At 44.0% G+C, this 19440-nt stretch overlaps 1 protein-coding gene across 4 annotated transcripts in view; it reads left to right on the top strand.

The window, feature by feature from the left end:
• Positions 1-19440, top strand: part of B3GNTL1 (UDP-GlcNAc:betaGal beta-1,3-N-acetylglucosaminyltransferase like 1) — a 186135-nt gene that overhangs the window by 166124 nt on the left and 571 nt on the right. For 3 of the 4 annotated variants that reach the window (XM_049859178.1, XM_049859176.1, XM_049859179.1), the window contains 4 exons: positions 1402-1537; positions 1864-1932; positions 3037-3111; positions 5212-5315. In XM_049859178.1, the coding sequence (XP_049715135.1) occupies positions 1402-1537; positions 1864-1932; positions 3037-3111; positions 5212-5292 (361 nt within the window). In that variant the 3' untranslated portion in view covers positions 5293-5315. The remainder of the gene's footprint in view (positions 1-1401; positions 1538-1863; positions 1933-3036; positions 3112-5211; positions 5316-19440) is intronic. The other variant, XM_049859177.1, reaches the window with a different exon arrangement.

The raw sequence follows: 19440 nt of genomic DNA, 5'->3' as shown, positions 1-19440 counted from the left end.
TATCTTTAAAAGGTAAAACGGTTATCTCTGAGCCATGGGGCCCCACGAGCCTGAGCCCTGAGGGCTTGAGCACCCACACGTCGCCTCAGCTGGTTGGGAACCTGAAGTGGGCAGCCTGTTTCTGTCCCCCATGCTTACACCCCCGCGCCAGGTGAGCCCCCTACCTTCCCCTCAGCTGCCTCTGGCCTCGCACTCGGGAATCTCAAAACTGCCCCACCCCAAGCTTTCCACTCTGAAAGCAACTGGTCACTGAAGGGACTTCCTTACCTGAGCCACCGCTCCCTGCTCTGAAGTCTGACTGCTCAGAAAGTTCTTTGTTGTACGTTCTCAGGAGTCATTTCTTCTGTGGCTCGGATGTTGCAAAGCGTGGCATTGTCAGGTGACCCAGGTGGCACTCTGCTGAGGTGTGAAGTCTGTCAGACTCCTGTGTTCCTCAGTGATACGTGAGATGTGAAACCAGCGCGGAAGGGAAGGGCCAAGGCCCAGTACTAGAAAGTCACCATGCACACGAATGTACCTGGCTGGAGTCACAGCACCGCACTGCTCACTAAAATGTTTTCTTCAGAGTGGGAGTTGGAGGGAGAGGCTGCGGGATATTCAGATGGAAACCATGTCAGCCACTGCTGACAGACACACCATCACCCAGCCCTGTGCTTTGTCCAGAAGCTTGTTGCTCTGCTGTGTGTCTGTGGGTCCCCTGGCCACCCAGTGAGGCTCAGCCCACCCAAACCTGGAGGATTGGGGTGGACGGTGCCGTCATATCTCCGTTCCTGAGAGGTGCCCTGTGGGACGCTGAGAACACACAACGGAATCCAGAATATGCTGTGAAACCCAGAATGTGTGGTAGAATCCAGAACATGGTGTAAAATCCAGAAAATTCAGCAAAGTCCAGAACACATGTGGAATCCAGAATGTGCAGTGAAATGCAGAACACACGGTAAACTCCAGAGGGAGGAGGGGAGGGGTAAACTGAGGCTGGGTCCCAGGGTGACCTCCCTCGCCAGCCCCCAGTCACCTCATGGCCTGACAGCATGAGGTGGGGGCACCTCAAAATTGCAGCTTCCCAGAGTCAGCATTCTCCAGTCGGGGGCCTGAGCCTGTCCTGACGTGGGGGATGTTGGTTGTGGGCTAACTGGATCCTCCAGGCACCTTAGCTGAAGCCAACAGACCAGGGCTGTCACCGAGCAGAAGGGAGAGTCAGAGGAGGAAGGTGGATTCAGAGAGGAAACTAGGGCTCAGGGAACTGGGCACACAGTTCGTTCGTTTATTCATGCAATCCCTAAGGGCCCAGCCAGGCTGGGGTCAGGTCATCCCAGGTCGCGGGGGGGCGGGGGGTGCTGAGGAAGAAGCCACCTCGAGCCCTCCCTCGCCAGCATCACACGCTTTCTCCTCTGCCCGCAGAGGCACCATCTGGACCCTCCGCGTCCGCTTTCTGGAAGAAAGGGTGCTCCCACACTGGGCGGCTTTCACCATCTGGAATGCAGGCAAGCAGGGCCGGCGGCTCTATCGCAGCCTGGAGGCCGCCAACCGGCAGAAGGTGAGACCCCCCCCCACCCCTTGCAGCCCCCCACCACCCCCTTCTTTCTGCTGCCAGCCCACCCCCTTTAGCTTCTCCATACCCTGCCCCTCTCCAGGTCGGGATGGTTGGCAAATGGGAGGTGTGTTTGGCTGTATTTGAGCCGGTCTTCTGCAGAGCCCCGTGACTGACCAGCCGTCCTTGGCGTCAGCGACCAATGACAGTACACTCTTAGAAGGCACCTTGCCATGTGGCCTGTCTGCCGTGGCTCTGCACTTCCCTGGGTGCAGGCAGATCGTGGGGGACTCAGCCTGGCCCCTCCCTGTGAGCCTCCCACTCTTCCCCAGGTGGTAGCGTTTTGTGACGTTGATGAACGCAAGATCAAGAAGGGCTTTTACTGCTATGAGGATGCCCAGGTGTGTGGGGGCTGCACCTTCCTCTGGGGGCAGGATCGGGGGACATTCAGGAGCCCTGGGTGGGGGGTTTAGGGGACCCAGCCTGGCCTTGCCACTTCAGAGGTCATAGCAACACTCTCTGCCTGCCAAGGGGGAAACCTGCCCCCACTGACCCTGCGGAGCCCGCCTCCAGGGAAGCCCACCTTGGCCCAGAGGGGGATGCCCAGCTGCCTGGGCAGGCCCCTTTGCCCAGTAGGTACAGCCCTGCCCAGGCTCCTGGATGAGCTTGAGGGCAGCAGGGACCCCAATGGGCCTCCCCGCCAGGCCCAATGGACCCTGGTGCCAGCCCCCAAACATGCTCTGGCTGCACCAGGCAGGTGGTTGTGGAGGACCGCCCCCTACCCTGTGCCTGAGGCAAGAAGCAGCAAAGACACAGTGCCCCAGGTTGCATTCGGGCATCTGGTCTCCACATTTAGAGATTGGGCCAGGCGGTGGGGTGGCGTGGGGGCAGGGGGAGTTACCTGATGGGCACTGATCCTGGAGACCCCCAAGGCACCTGGGGGGAGGGGATCTACGTCTGCTGTGTGTACCTCCTAGGCCACCCACCCCACATCTAGCACACTCCACCACCCCAGGCTCCTCTCCTCCAAGGCCTGCTTTCCTGGAAGAAGTCCTGCTCCAGGCACACCGTGTGTGTGATTCCCTGGTGGTTGTGAGGACAGTGGGGGTGGGGAGATGGATAGGGGCTAGGTCCTGGTTCTGGACCCGGTCCTGGGTCCTGGTCCAGGTTCTAAGCCCTAGTCCTGGATTTTGGGTCCTGGGTCCTGGTCCTCCCAGTCCTAGTCCCAGGTCCTGGGTTCTAGATCCCAGTTCTGAGTTCTTGTTTCTGGTCTCAGTCCTGAATTCTTGGTCCTGGCCCATCTGCCCCTAAGGCTTTTGACCACGGCGCCTGCCTCACGTCTTAGCCCCAGGCTCCTGTCACGTGAGCTGTGGCTGTCAGCACTGGACACTGGCCCTGGTGTTGCCCAGTGGGGTCATTGTCACCAGGAAGAATGCCCAGGGCAGCGTTCCTTTTTGTGGCCAGCGTGTAAGTGGCTCAGAGTTGAGGTCTTGCATCTCCCACAGGAAAGGCCCAAGCCCCGAGTTCCGATCCTACATTTCCGTGCCGCCCAGCCACCATTCATCATCTGCGTGAAACTGGTGAGTGTCAGGGCCGCGGAGGTATGGGGTGGGGGTGCTGTGCCCCTGCTGGGCTTCCTGTCCTCAGTTGTGTCTGCCGGGTGAGGACAGGGAAGCAGCCATGTGGGAGGTTCACACCCTGAGGCCACTTTGGTAGTTACCTGACCATCTTTTCCTGGTCCGTAAAGTGGGAGAAGACAGCCTGACTCCAGGAGCCTGGGGTTAACAGGCGTGGGAGCCTCCCCGAGGCCTGCCGCACGGCTGTGCCCTCAACCCAGCTGTCCTTGGAGGGATGCTGGGCAGTGCAGGTGACTCAGGCTCTCAGAATGGCTCCCACCCTTCCCTCTGCACTGCCAGACCGCTAATGTGATAATTCGTTAAGCAGCAATAGATAACTAATACAGGCCCAAGCTGGCAAAACAGTAAAAACAACAGAACAAAACTACTCGTTGATTATTAGGAGTACTGCCGCTGTAAACGTTCAGGTGTAAGTGTTCTTGTGGACAGGTGTTTTCATTTCTCTCGGTGTATACCTAGGGGTGGAATTGCTGGGGCACGTAGTGATTCTGTGTCTGACCTTTTGAGGAACAGTCAGGTTGTCTTCAGAGCAGCTGCACCATCTCACGTTCCCACCAGCAGTCAGTGAAGGCTCCCGTTTCTCCACGTCCTCACCAACACTTGTTATTTTCTGGTTTTGTTTTTTTACATAATAGCTATCCTATTGGATGTGAAGTGGTATTTTATTGTGGATTTGATCTGCGTTTCCCTAATGATGAATGATGTTGAGCGTCTTTTCATGTGCTTATCTTGTATTTTATCTTCTTTAGAGAAACGTCTGTTCACATTCTTTGCCCATCTTTTAGCTGGGCTATTTGTCGTTGTTGAGCTAGCCTTGTAGAATGAGTTGGAAGGTGTCCTATGCTGTTGTAATTACTGTAGTTTTATGATGTTTACCATTTAGTAAGGCTAGTCTCCTTTCATTACTCTGCTTTTCCATAATTTTTCTTTAAGTAAATGCTTTTTATTGTGATGTATACATTCAGAAAATTGTCCAAACTGGGTTTGGCAAGCTATGGCCTGCAGGCCAAATCCAGGACGCTGTCTGCTTTTGTAAAGTTTTATTGCAACACAGTCATGTTCACTGACTTACATGTTGTCAATGGCTGCTTTTGAACTATAAAGACAGAGTGGAGTGGTTGCCGCAGAGACCATATGTGGCCTACAAGGCTGAAAATATTTACTATCTGGGCCTTTATGAAAAACCCTGTGGATGTCCGGTCTAGAACGTGAATGCAGAGCTTCATGAAGAAGTGCTCACCCAGGCAGCCCCCTCCCAGATCAAGGGAAAGAACGACAGCAGCCTCCTGACCGCCCCGCCCAACCCCCAGCAGTAACACCACTCTCAACACTGGGAATTTGTACAGTGATTTCTCTGCTAATTGTTACAGTGCTATGTGTACATGCATCCCTGAACCACAGCTTCATTTTACCCATGGTTGTCCTTGAATGCTTGACTGGAGTCAAGCTTTGCATTCTCTTACCTTTGGTCTCTTTCACCCGACATCTTGTGCCTGTACAGTGGCACATAACTATGGACAGTTTGTCCTTGGTGATGCTTCCCTTATGTGTCACACGCCACTTCATCATGCACACGATGGTAGGCATCTGGGTGCCCAGTGTCTTGCTGTTACAAACACCATGAATGTCAGTGGACATGTCCTAACACACACATGTGCATTTCTCAGGGTTGGTCCTCGGGTGGAAGGACGTGGTCATGGGTCAATGCCAGATGAGTGGCTGTGCTTGGTCACACACCCAAGGCAGAGGTGGGGCCCTGGGTGGCACAGGCACACCCAGACCTGGGGTGGTCGACCTTCAGTTTTTGAGTTTGGGGCCGGGGGCATTGGGCTCTCTTGTTGGTTTTAAGGTGTGAGTCCCTAATGACCCATTTTTCTCTCTTAGCAGAGAGCAGCTCACTGTAGACCACCCGACAGGCAGACACACACAGGCACCCCTCCAAACCCGGGAGTTAGGTGCAGAACCAGGGGAGCAGAGACCCCATTGCTGGCCAAGCGGCCAGAGGGGAGACCTGGGGTGACTCGACCTGTGCTTCTCCCACAGGACCTCACAGGGGGCGCGTTTGAGGACAACCTGAGATCCCTGCACCTGCAGGAGGGACGGGACTTCTTTCACTTCAGCTGACAGGCAGTGGCAGCCATTCCCAGGTAGGAAAAAAGGCCCGGTGCAGCTGACAGTGTGGGCAGTGACGTCGGTACAACCTTGCGGGTGAAGAGGGAACAGGGCCCTAGAGAAGGCAGACTGCCCACTCTCCCTGGGTCCAGCATTGTGGGGTGGAGACATGAAGCTGGTGGCAGAAAGGTGAGAAGTGGAACCTTTAGGTGCATCACAGACCCTTCCCCTGTGTGGCCCTGACCTCTCACTGCAGCATGCGTGTTTTGTTTTTATTGAGGCGTGATTTACACACATGAAAATGCACAAATTGTCACAGCTCTGACGTCTCTAACAAGTATACATACACATGCGTGCATCTACATGTGTTTATATGTTGTTGTTAGGCACCGTAGAGTCAGTCATGGCGTCATCCTCACAATCGTTGCTATGTTTGAGCTCATCGTTACAGCCACTGTGTCAGTCCATCTTGTTGAGGATCTTCCTCTTTTTCACTGACCCTTTCCTTTACCAAACATGATGTCCTTCTGCAGGGACTGGTCCCTTCTGATCTGATAACATGTCCAAAGTACGTGAGATGAAGTCTCGCCACCCTCGCTTCTAAGGAGCATTCTGGTTGTACTTCTTCCAAGACAGATTTGTTCATTTTTATGGCAGTCCATGTTAAATTCAGTATTCTTTGCCAACACTGTAACTCAAACGCATCAATTCTTTGGTCTTCCTTATTCATTGACCAGCTTTCAACACATATGAGGTGACAGAAAACACCATGGCTTGAGTCAGGTGCACCTTAGTCTGCAAGGTGGTATCTTTGCTTTTTAACACTTTAAAGAGGTCTTTTGCAGCAAATTTACCCACTGCATTGTATTCTTTCATTATTTTTTTTATCATGCTTTACGTGAAAGTTTACAAATCAAGTCAGACTCTCATACAAAAATTTATATACACCTTGCTATGTACTCCTAGTTGCTCTCCCCTTAATGAGACAGCACACTCCTTCCCTCCAACCTGTATTCCCTGTGTCCATTCAGCCAGCTTCTGTCCCCCTGTGCCTTCTCATCTCCCCTCCGTACAGGAGCTGCCCACATAGTCTCATGTGTCTACTTGAGCCAAGAAGCTCACTACTCACCAGTATCATTTTCTACCTTACAGTCCAGTCCAATCCATGTCTGAAGAGTTGGCTTTGGGAATGGTTCCTGTCTTGGGCTAACAGAAGGTCTTGGGACCATGACCTCCAGAGTCCTTCTAGTCTCAATCAGACCATTAAGTCTGGTCTTTTTACGAGAATTTCAGGTCTACATCCCACTGCTCTCCTGCTCCATCAGGGATTCTCTGCTGTGTTCATCTGTTATAGCCAGGCACCATCTAGTTCTTCTGGCTGATGTAGTAGTCTCTGATTTATGTGGCCCTTTCTGTCTCTTGGGCTCATAATTACCTTGTGTCTTTGGTGTTCTTCATTCTCCTCTGCTCCAGGTGGGTTGAGACTAATTGATGGCATCTTAGATGGCCACTTGCTAGCATTTAAGATCCCAGACACCACTCACCAAAGTGGAATGCAGAATGTTTCCTTAATAGATTTTATAATGCCGGTTGACCTAGATGTCCCCTGAAACCGTGGTCCCCAAACCCCTGCCCCTGCTACACTGGCCTTCGAAGCATTCACTATTCAGGAAATTTCTTTCTTATTGGTTTAGTCCAGTTGTCCTGACCTCCTGTATTGTGTATTGTCTTTCCCTTCACCTAAAATAGTTCTTGTCTACTATTTAATTAGTGAATTCCCCTCACCCTCCCTCCGTCCCACCCTCATACCCATCAAAGAATATTCTTCTGTGTTTAAACTGTTTCTTGAGTTCTTATAATAGTGGTCTCATATGATATTTGTCCTTTTGCAACTGACTAATTTCACTCAGCATAATGCCTTCCAGGTTCCTCCATGTTATGAAATGTTTCACGGATTCATCATTGTTCTTTATTAATGGGTAGTATTCCATTGTGTGAATACACCATAATTTATTTATCCATTCATCTGTTGATGGGCACCTTGGTTGCTTCCATCTTTTTGCTCTTGTGAACAGTGCTGCAGTAAACATGGGTGTGCATATATCTGTTCGTGTAAAGGCTCTTACTTCTCTAGGATATATTCCAAGAAGTGGGATTGCTGGATCGTATGGTAGTTCTATTTCTAGCTTTTTAAGGAAGTGCCATATCGATTTCCAAAGTGGTTGTACCATTTTACATTCCCACCAGCAGTGTATAAGTGTTCCAGTCTCTCCACAACCTCTCCAACATTTATTATTTTGGGTTTTTTGGATTAATGCCAGCCTTGCTGGAGTGAGATGGAATCTCATTGCATTTCTCTAATGGGTGATGATCGTGAGCATTTCCTCATGTATCTGTTAGCTACCTGAGTGTCTTCTTTAGTGAAGTGTCTATTCATACCCTTTGCCCATTTTTTAATTGGGTTGTTTGTCTTTTTGTAGTTGAGTTTTTGAAGCATCATGTAGATTTTAGAGATCAGGCACTGATCGGAAATGTCATAGCTAAAAACTTTTCCCAGTCTGTAGGTAGTCGGTTTACTCTTTTGGTGAAGTCTTTGGATGAGTGTAGGTGTTTGATTTTTAGGAGCTCCCAGTTATCTAGTTTCTTTTCTAGTGTTTGTGTATTGTTAGTCATGTTTTGTATCCTCTTTATGCCATGTATTAGGGTTCTTAGCATTGTCCCTATTTTTTCTTCCATGAGCCTTATCATTTTAGATTTTATATTTAGGTCTTTGATCCATTTTGAGTTAGTTTTTGTGCATGCAGTGAGGTATGGGTCTTGTTTCATTTTTTTTGCAGGTGGATATTCAGTTATGCCGGCACCATTTGTTAAAGAGACTGTCTTTTCCCCATTTAATTGACTTTGGTCCCTTGTCAAATATCAGCCGCTCATATGTGGATGGATTTATGTCTGGATTCTGAATTCTTTTCCATTGGTCTATGTATCTGTTGCTGTACCAGTACCAGGCTGTTTTGACTACTGTGGTGGTATAATAGGTTCTAAAATCAGGTAGCGTGAGGCCTCCCACTTTGTTCTTCTTTTCCAGTAATGCTTTACTTATCTGGGGCCTTTTTCCCTTCCATATGAAGTTGGTGATTTGTTTCTCCATCTCGTTAAAAAATGTCATCGGACTTTGGACCAGAATTGCATCGTATCTATAGATCACTTCTGGTAGAATAGACATTTTTACAATGTTAAGTCTTCCTATCCAGGAGTACGGTATGTTTTTCCACTTATGTAGATCTCTTTTGGTTTCCTGCAGTAGTGTTTTGTAGTTTTCTTTATGAGTCTTTTACATCTCTGGTAAGATTTATTCCTAAGTATTTTATCTTCTTGGGGGCTACTGTAAATGGTATTGATTTGGTGATTTCCTCTTCAACATTCTCTCTGTTGGTATAGAGGAATCTACCTGATTTTTGTGTGTGTATCATGTATCCTGATACTCTGCTGAACTCTTCTACTAGTTTCAGTAGTTTTCTTGAGGATTCCTTAAGGTTTTCGGTGTATACGATCATGTCATCTGCAAACAGAGATACTTTTACTTCTTCCTTACCCAATTTGGATGCCCTTTATTTCTTTTTCTAGCCTAATTGCTCTGGCTAGGATCTTCATCACAGGGTTGAATAAGAGCAGTGATAAAGGGCATCTTTGTGTGGTTCCCCTTCTCAAGGGGAATGCTTTCAGGCTCTCTCCATTTAGGATGATGTTGGCTGTTGGCTTTGTATAAATGCTCTTTATCTTGAGAAATTTTCCTTCTATTCCTATTTTGCTGAGAGTTTTTATCATGAATGGGTGTTGAACTTTGTCGAATGCTTTTTCTGCATCAATTAATAAGATCATGTGGTTCTCGTCTTTATATGATAGATTACACTGATTGTTTTTCTAATATTGAACTATGCTGGCATACCTGGTATAAATCCCATGTGGTCATGGGAATTTTTTTTTTTTTTTTTGATATGTTGAATTCTATTGGCTAGAATTTTGTTGAGGATTTTTGCATCTAAGTTCATGAGGGATATAGGTGTGTATAATTTTCTTCTGCTGTCTGTATCTGGTTTTGCTATCAGGGATATGCTAGCTTCATAGAATGAGTTTGGGAGTACTCCATCCTTTTCTGTGCTTTGAAATACCGTTAGTAGTAGCGGTGTTAGCTCTTCTCTGAAAGTTTGTTAGAACTCTGCAGTGAAGCTGTCAGGGCCAGGGATTTTTTGTTGTTGTTGTTGTTAGGAGTTTTTTAAATTACCTTTTCAACCTTTTCTTTTGTTACGGGTTTATTTAGTTCTACCTCTGTTTGTGTTAGTTTAAATAGGTAGTGCGTTTCTAGAAATTCATCCATCTCTTCTAGGTTTTCAGATTTGTTAGAGTACAATTTTTTGTAGTAATCTGATAAGATTCTTTTAATTTCAGTTCGGTCTCTTGTGATACTGCCCATCTCATTTCTTACTCGGGTTATTTGCTTCCTCTCCTGTTTTTCTTCTGTCAGTTTGGCCAGTGGTTTATGAATTTTGTTAATTTTTTCAAAGAAACTCTTTCAATTGTTTTTTTTTTTTGTTCTTTATTTCATTTGATTCTGCTCTGATTTTTATTTGCCTTATTCTGGTGCCTGAGGGTTTCTTTTGTTCCTCCCTTTCTATTTTTTCAAGTTGTAGTGATAATTTCTTTGATTTTGGACCTTTCTTTTTAGATGTGTGCATTTATTGCTATAAATTGACCTGAGCACTGCTTGAGCTGTGTCCCAAAGGTTCTAATAGGAAGTGTTTTCATTTTTATTGGATTCTATGAATTTCTTTATTCCATCATTAATGTCTTCTATAACCCAGTCATTTTTGAGCAGGGTGTTTTTCAGTTTCCAAGTGTTTGATTTCTTTTCCCTGCTTTTTCTGTTATCAATTTCTACTTTTATGGCCTTATAGTCAGAGAGATGCTTTGTAATATTTTGATATTTTGGATTCTGTTAAGGCTTGCTTTATGACCTAATATATGGTCTATTCTAGAGAATGTTCCGTGTGTGTTGGAAAAGAAAATATACTTGGCTGGTGTTGGGTGGAGTGTTCTGTGTATGTCTGTGATGTCAAGTTGGTTGATTGTGGCATTTACATCTTCTGTGTCTTTTTTAAGCTTCTTTCTGGATGTTCTGTCCTTCACCGAAAGTGGTGTGAAGTCTCCTACTATTATGGTGTAGCTATCTCATTTTTCAATGCTGTTAGAGATTGATTTATGTATCTTGAAGCCCTGTCATTTGGTGCATAAATATTTAATATGGTTAAATACTGCTGGTATATTGTCCCTTTAATCATTATATAGTGTCTTTCCTTATCCTTTGTGGTGGGTTTAACTTTAAAGTTTATTTTATCAGAAGTTAATATTGCCACTCCTGCTCTATTTTGATTGTTGTTTGCTTGATATATTTTTTTCCATCCTTTGAATTTTAGTTTGTGTCTCTAAGGTGTGTCTCTTAGTAGGCAGCATATAGACAGATTGTGTTTTTTTATCCATTCTGCCACTCCCTGTCTCTTTATTGGTGCATTCAGTCCATTTACATTCAGCATAATTATGGATAGGTATGAGTTTAGTGCTGTCATTTTGATGTCTTTTTTTGTGTGTTGTTGACAGTTTCTTTTTTCCACTTAATTTTTTGTGCTAGTTTATCTTTATATATTGTTTTTCTCTTATTCGTTGTTGATTTTGTTTTTGCTGAGTCTTTCTGTTTTTCTTGTATTTTGTGTGTGTGTGTGTAAGATTTTTAGTCTCCTTTGTGGTTACCTTAATATTTACCCGTTTGGGGTTTTTTCTGTGTTTAAACCAAACTTTTATTTCTTTGTATTGCCTCGACTGTCTCCATGTGAAAGATTGATGACTACATTTTTTAGTCCCTCTTTATTGTTTTAATGTTGTCATCTTTTACGTAATGACATCACTGTTCACCTGTTTGAATATTTTTTTTATCTTGATTTATTTTTGTGATTTCCCTATCTGGGTTGGTATCTGGTTGCACTATCCTGCGTTCTAGTCTTGGGCTGATATCTGATATTACAGATTTTCTAACCAGAGAACTCTCTTTAGTATTTCTTGTAGTTTTGGTTTGGCTTCTACAAATTCCCTGAACTTCTGTTTACCTGGAAATGTCCTAATTTCACCTTCATATTTGAGAGACAGTTTTGCTGGATATATGATTCTTGGCTGGCAGTTTTTTCCTTCAGTGCTTTATATAAGTCATCTTGCCTTCTTGCCTTCATGGTTTCTGCCAGTTAGTCCGAGCTTATTCCGAGCTTATTCTTATTGACTGTCCTTTGTAGGTGACTTTTAGTTTACCCCTGGCCGCTCTTAAAATTCTCTCTTTATCTTTGGATTTGGAGAGTTTGATTAAGTCTTGGTGACTTTCTTTGCAGATCTACCTTATGTGGGGTTTGATGAGCATCTTGGATAGATATTGTCTCATCTTTCACAATATCAGGGAAATTTTCTGCCAACAAATCCTCAACAATTCTCTCTGTACTTTCTGTTATCCCTCCCTGATCTGATACTCCAGTCACTCATAGGTTATTTCTCTTGATAGGGGTTTCTTCATTTTTTTTTTTAATTCTTTTATCTGATTTTTCTTCAAAGATATTGGTGCCAAGTGTTTTATCTTCCATCTCACTAATTCTGCCTTCCATTTCCTCAATTCTGCTCTTCTGACTTTTGTTGTCTAATTCTGTAATTTCATCAATCTTCTGAATTTCTGATTGCCGTCTCTCCGTGCATTCTTGCAGCCTATTGAATTTTTCATTATATTCTTGAACAACCTTTTTAATTTCTTCAGCTGCTATATCTGTGTGTTCCTTGGCTTGTTCCATGTTTTGTCTGATCTCCTTCCTGATGTCTTGAAGGGTTCTTTATATTAATCTTTTGTATTCTACATCTGATAATTCCAGGAAGGCACCTTCATCCAGAAGATCCCTGGATTCTTTGTTTTGAGAGCTTGTTAAAGCAATCATGGTCTGCTGCTTTATGTGATTTGATATTGACTGTTGTCTCCGAGCCATCTATAAGTTATTGTATTAGTTTATTTTATGTTTGCTTACTGTATCCTAGCTTCTTGATTTGTTTTGTTTTGACATGCCCAGATAGGTTGCTTGAGTGAGCTAGGTTGATTATTTTTGCCTTTGAAGCTCTAACATCCTGCCACCAGATAGCCAGAGCTGTTACCAGGTGTATGAGCCTAGGAGTCTGTTCACTTTGTAAGGATTCACCTCAGGTGTCAAGTTAGTTGATCATCAAGTGTGTGGTACAGGCTCTGTCTTACAGTCTTAGAGGGGCAGGGGCAATTGGTGTAGGCACAGGTATCTGGTTGCAGCAGGGGGTCATGCTCTGAACAAGGCAGGGGGCTGACAACCACCCCTGAGTTTCTGTGAGGAAAGCATGTCCCTTTTCCCTAGAGCACACAGGTGGGTACGTTCTGCAGCCGGACCATGAACCCCCAGTGCTTTTGGCTGTGAGGACTGGGAGTTACCAGTTATCCTTGGACCCCGTCACGGGTGGCTAGGTGACGTGGGTGGAGCCACCAGTTGTTAGGCCCCTGATGTGGGTAGGTGAGGACCGTTTTTAATAGACAAAGAGGTGTCAAACATCAAAAACCCACGTTTCCTTATACACTGCTGGTGGGAATGTAAAATGGTACAGCCACTTTGGAAATCCATTTGGCACTTCCTTAAAAAGCTAGAAATAGAACTACCACACCATCCAGCAATTCCACTCCTTGGAATATATCCTAGAGAGATAAGAGCCTTTACATGAACAGATATATGCACACCCATGTTCATTACAGCACTGTTTACAATAGCAAAAAGATGGAAGCCACCAGGGTGCCCATCAGTGGATGAATGGATAAATAAGTTATGGTATATTCATACAATGGAATACTACGCATTGATAAAGAACGATGAATCCGTGAAACATTTCATAACATAGAGGGATCTAGAGGGCATTATGCTGACTGAAATTAGTCAGCTGCAAAAGGACAAATTTGTATGAGACCACTATTATAAGAATTTGAAAAATAGTTTAAATAGAGAAGAAAATATTCTTTGATGGTTCCAAGAGTGGGGAGGGAGGAAGGGAGAAGGGTTTTCACTAATTAGATAGTAAATAAGAACTATTTTCGGTGAAGGGAAAGACAACACACCATACAGGAGAGGTCAGCACAACTGGACTAAACCAAAAGCAAAAGAAGTTTCCTGAATAAACTGAATGCTTCAAATGCCAGCGTAGCAGGGGCAGGGATTTGGGGACGATGGTTTCAGGGGACATCTAGGTCAATTGGCATAAGAAAATCTATTAAGAAAACATTCTGCATTCCACTTTGGTGAGTGGCATCTGGGGTCTTAAACACTAGCAAGCAGCCATCTAAGATGCATCAATTGGTCTCAACCCACCTGGAGCAGAGGAGAATGAAGAACACCAAAGACAGAGGGTAATTATGAGCCCAAGACACAGAAAGGGCCATATAAACCAGAGACTACATCAGCCTGAGACCAGAAGAACTAGATGGTGCCTGGCTACAGCCAATGACTGCCCTGACAGGGAACACAACAGAGAACCCCTGATGGAGCAGGAGAGCAGTGGGATGCAGATCTCAAATTCTGGTGAAAAGACTAGACTTAATGATTTGACTGAGGCTAGGAGGACCCCAGAGGTCATGGTCCCCACACCTTCCGTTAACCCAAGACAGGAACCATTCCCAAAGTCAACTCTTCAGACAGGGATTGGACTGGACTATGCGATAGAAAATGATACCGGTGAAGAGTGAGCTTCATGGCTCAAGTAGATACATGAAACTATGTGGGCAGCTCCTGTCTGGAGGGGAGATGAGAGGGCAGAGGGGATCAGAAGCTGGCCAAATGGAAACGAAAATAGAGAGTGGAGGGAAGGAGTGTGTTGTCTCATTAGGGGCAGAGCAGTTAGGAGGAGTATACAAAACCCGTATATAGCACGGTGTATGTAAATTTTTGTATGAGAGACTGACGATTTGTGAACTTTCACTTAAAGCACAATGAAAAAAAAACAAACCAACCCACATCTCCACCACACAGCTGAAACAGTTTAAGTCAGATCTCAAGCACATAAACTATTGCAGTAACAAGGGCCTAATCTCCTGAAATGGGCCCACATAGGTCCATACAGGGGTGAAAGGTATTCAATGTTCACGGACCGTTTGTGCAAAGACAGGAACCGCTTCTGTCCTGAACTCCCCAGCTTAGTGGAGCTGGCAGATTATCTTTTTCACCAATTGTGAATTTATTCCTTCTCCAAGGTCCAGAGAATGGCTCAGAGTGCACAGCAGGACCTATCTCAGGCCCAGGGAAATCGACAGCCACTGAAGCTGGCTTGGGTGCTGCGGGCGTAGTAAAATAAACACAAGTACTTAGCTTTTGCCGAGAAGAGTGCCATTCTCTAGTTTTCAAGGTATGAGTAGGCTGTGCAGCTCGCTGTCTCTCCCTGAGGAAACCATGTCATGGACGCTACTGCCAGCCCCACTGCGGTCGCTCCAGGGGATCGTCCCCGAGGGGCACTGGTTCCTGCTGAGTCAGGTCCGGCAACTCCTCGCTGCTTCTTAACCTTCTCTCCCTTCCCCTTCCACTCAGTTCGATTTCCTAACTTTGCCTTTGATGTTCAGGGTTCCTAGCTTGTCATATATATAATCATTTCACTTGTTTTTGGGGGGGGTCTTTGTGATAAGAGGGATCACGGGAAGCATCTGACTACCCCACCACCTTGGCCCCGCCTCCTGTTTGATTTCTTGACTGCTGCTTCCATGGGCATTGATTGTGGATCCAAGTAAAATGAAATCCTTGGCAACTTCAGTCTTTTCTCCTTTGATCATAATGTTGTTTATTGGTCCAGTTCTGAGGGTTTTTGTTTACGTTGAGGTGTAATCCATACTGAAGGCTGTGGTCTCTGATCTTCATCAGTAAGTACGTTAAGTCCTCTTCACTTTCAGTAAGCAAGGTTGTGTCATCTGCGTAACGCAGGTTGTTAGAGTCTTCCACCAATCCTGATGCCACATTCTTCTTCATATAGTCCAGCTTCTTAGATTATCTGCTCAGCATACAGACTGAATAAGTATGGTGAAAGGATACAGCTCTGACATGCACCTTTCCCGATTTTAAACCATACAGTATTCCCTTGTTCTGTTCAAATGACTGCCTCTTGGTCTATGTACAGGTTACTCATGAGCACAATTAAGTGTTCTGGAATTGCTGTTCTTCGTAATGTTATCCATAATTTGTTATGATCTACACAGTCAAATGCCTTTGCATGGTCAGTAAAGCACGGGTAATCATCTTTCTGGTATTCTCTGCTTTTACCCAACATCTACCTGACGTCAGCAATGATATTCCTCGTTCCATGTCCTCTTCTGAATCCAGCTTGAATTTCTGGCTGTTCCCTGTTGATATACTGCTGCAATCATTTTTGAATTGTCTTCAGCAAAATTTTACTTGTGTGTGATATTCGTTTGATAATGTACACATTCTGTTGGATCACCTTTCTTTGGAAAGGGCATGAATACAGTTCCTTTCTAGGCAGTTGGTCAGGTAGCTGTCTTCCAAATTTCCTGGCATTGACAAGTGAGTGCTTCCAGCATTGCATCCATCTGCTGAAACATCTCAATCAGTATTCCATCAATTCCTGGAGCCTTGTTTTTCACCCGTGCCTTCAGTGCAGCTTGGACCTCTTTCCTTCAGTACCATCAATTCTTGATCATGTGCTACCTCCTGAAATAGTTGAAAATAGACCAATTGTTTTTTGTACAGTGACTCTGTGTGACTCTTCTTTTGTTGGTTCCTGTGTCATCCAATTTTTTGCCCATAGAATCCTCTAGTATTAGAACTCAAGGTTTGAATGTTTTTTTCAGCTCTCTCAGCTTGAGAAATGCTAAGCGTGTTCTTCCCTTTTGGTTTTCTAACTGCAGGTCTTTGCATGTTTCATAATACTTTGTCTCCTTGAACTGACCTTTGAAGTCTTCTGTTCAGCTCTCTTACTTCACCATTTCTTCCCTTTCGCTTTAGCTTCTCTATGTTTTAAAAGCAAGTTTCGTAGTCTTTTCTGATATCCATTTTGGTGTTTTTCTTTTGATGTCCTTAATGTCATCCCACAACTTGTCTGGTCTTCGGTCATTAGTGTTCAGTGCGTCATCTCTCTTCTTGAGATGGTCTCTAAATTCAGTGAGATACACTCAAGCTTGTATTTTGGCTCCCATGGACTTGTTTTAATTTTCTTCAGCTTGATCTTGAACTTGCATATGAGCAGTTGGTGGTCTGTTCCACAGTTGGCCCGTAGCCTTGTTCGTACTGATGATACATACTGAGCTTCTCCGTCTTTTCTTTCCATAGATGTAGTCAGTTTGATTCCTGTGTTTCCCATCTGGCAAGGTCCATGTATATAGCTGCCGTTTCTGTTGTTGAAAAAAGGTGTTTCCAATGAATAAGTCATTGGTCTTGCAAAATTTGGTCTCCTGTGTCATTTTTATTACTAAGGTCATATTTTCCAACTATCAGCCTTTCTTCTTTGTTTCCAGCTTTCCCATTCCAATCACCAGTAATTATCAGTGCATCTTGATTGCATGTTTGATCTACTTCAGGCTGTAGAAGTTGGTAAAAATCTTATTTCTTCATCTTTGGCCTTAGTGGTTGATGCATACATTTGAATAACAGAGCTATTAACCGGTCTTCTTTGTAGACAAACTGACAGACGAGTGGTGGATGTGTTCATACACACATATACGTGTACATATACACCTGTACATATGCATGTGTATGTATGCATCTGTACATAATACATGCATAATCCCAGAGACTAAGACACAGAGCAGTTCCTTTTCTCCAGCAAGATGCCTTGTGCCCCCCACCATTTTATATGTTGAACACCATCACATATGCTTACTGTCCCCTGGGATGCCTTCTTTATGAAGTGCTCACATCTTGCCCAATTTTAAATTGAGGTGTGTCTTGTTCATTGATTTGTGAGAAAAACTCAAAAAACTAAACTTGTTGCCGTTGAGTCAATTCTGACTCATAGCAACCCTATGCGACAGAGGAGAACTGCCCCATAGGGTTTCCAAGGAGCACCTGGTAGATTCAAACTGCCAACCTTCCGGTTAGCAGCCACAGCTCTTAACCACTGTGTCACCAGGGATTTGTTAAGAGTGCTTTATATATTCTGGATATGAGTCTTTCATCAAATAGACATATACAAACAGATTTTCAAATGCTAAACCAACCTTGATTTCCTAACATAAACCCAACTTGACTGTTTTTGCAGTATTTCTGCATCTGTGTTTGTGTCAAGATTGCACTGTCATTCTGCTTTCCTATGCTGTCTGGTTTTGTCATCAGGGTTATGCTAGCCATGTGGTATGAGTTAGAGAGTATATCTCCCCTTTACATTCTCTAGCAGACTGTGTGTAAGATTGGGACTGTTTGTTTCTTGAAAATTTGGTAGGCCCTCCTTAGAAAACTGCCTAGGCCTGGTATTTGTTTATGGGAAGAGTTTTAACTACTGATTCCATTTCTTTAATGATTATGAAGACTATTCAGGTTACCTGTTTCTTCTCGAGTAAATTTTGGTAAATTGAATATTTTCAGAAGTTTATTAATTTCATGTTTCCACATATCCATCCAGTGTAAAGCTTCTTCATAAAAAATGTCTGCAACACCTGCAGCCGTATCTTCCTTTTCATTGCTCGCGTCGTTCATTTGCGCACTACCTTTTTTCTTGGTGGTTCTTGCCAGTAGCATGGCTACTTCAGTCGTCTTTTTCCTGAACCACCTTTTGGGTTTGTCGGTCTTCTTTCAGACTTCATTTCTATTTTATAAATTCTACTCTTACAATTATTCTTCTCTACTCTTAAGTTTCTTCTTACTTGTTACCTTATATGTTTAGTTCATTAGTTTTTAGTCTTTCTTCTTTTCTAATACATCATTTAGGGTCTCAGAGTCCTTTAAGCACCACTTTAGGTGAATTCTGTCTATTGTGATTCACAGGATCTTCACCAATTTTCATTATAATTTATTTTTAAATCACATTTTTTAAAGAAGAGCTTGTGTGTTCTTAAAGTTCCAAAAATACGGATAAACTAGATATATAGGCATAGATCACACATTTTTTCCTGTTATACAGTTTTACACACACACACACACACAGTCATTTGGGGTCTGTACCCTATCTGTTTTCTTTAGATCAAGGCTTTTCTTTTTCAGCCATGTCCTTACTTAATTTTAAGTATGTTGACTTTACTATATTATGGTGGCAGATTTATCAGTGTCTTCTGGATTGTTTGCTTTCGTATATTCTGACACTCTGTTACTAGGTACATACAACAGTAGGGAAGGTCTGTCGTCTCCCTGGTGAATAGAACCTTTTACTATCATGTAATATTCTCTATTTCTAATAATGCTTTTGTTTTAAAGCCTACCGTGTTAAATATTAACCGGTAGAACCCACTATTTTAATGATCCCAGGCCAGCTTTCTTTAGGTTAGTATTTGTATCTTTTTCCCTTCCTTGACTTTGTGTCTTTGTTTTAGGTGTGTCACTTGTAAATGCACACAGCTCTATTTTATTTCTTGTCCAATCTAACAGTCTTTGTCCTTTAACTGGAGAATTGAATCCATTTACATTTATTCTCTGTACTAATATACTTATTTTTTTGCTGCTTGTCCTACTTTTGCATCATTCTCTTGCCATTCTTGCGTTTTTTGCTAGTTTTTCTCTCTCATTCCATTTCTCTGCTACTGGATTATAAGTTACGTTCTCCATGTATTAACTTTTTTTGGTTACCCTAAATACGTCAACATGCACAGCCAGTAAAGTTGAAAGTTCAGTTATCTGCACCACACTCCAGACAATATAAGAACTTGAGATCCTTTAACTCCAGTCACTATCTCTGCCCCTAATTTATATGCTACTATTGTCTATCTTTTAAAACTCTATTATTGTCTATCTTTTAAAACTCTACATGCTTCTAAACAATTCACGTATTTGACATTATTCTTTTTGCTTACACAGCTGGTGTTTATTTATTCCTTTCTTTGTTCAACATTCCCTCCCAGAGCTGCTTAGTTTTACTTGGATTGAAGTGTGT

This window comes from Elephas maximus, chromosome 19 (assembly GCF_024166365.1).
Source record: "Elephas maximus indicus isolate mEleMax1 chromosome 19, mEleMax1 primary haplotype, whole genome shotgun sequence".
Lineage (NCBI taxonomy): Eukaryota > Metazoa > Chordata > Mammalia > Proboscidea > Elephantidae > Elephas > Elephas maximus.
The sequence above is the reverse complement of the archived record's forward strand: the minus strand, read 5'-3'. Positions and strand labels throughout refer to the sequence as shown.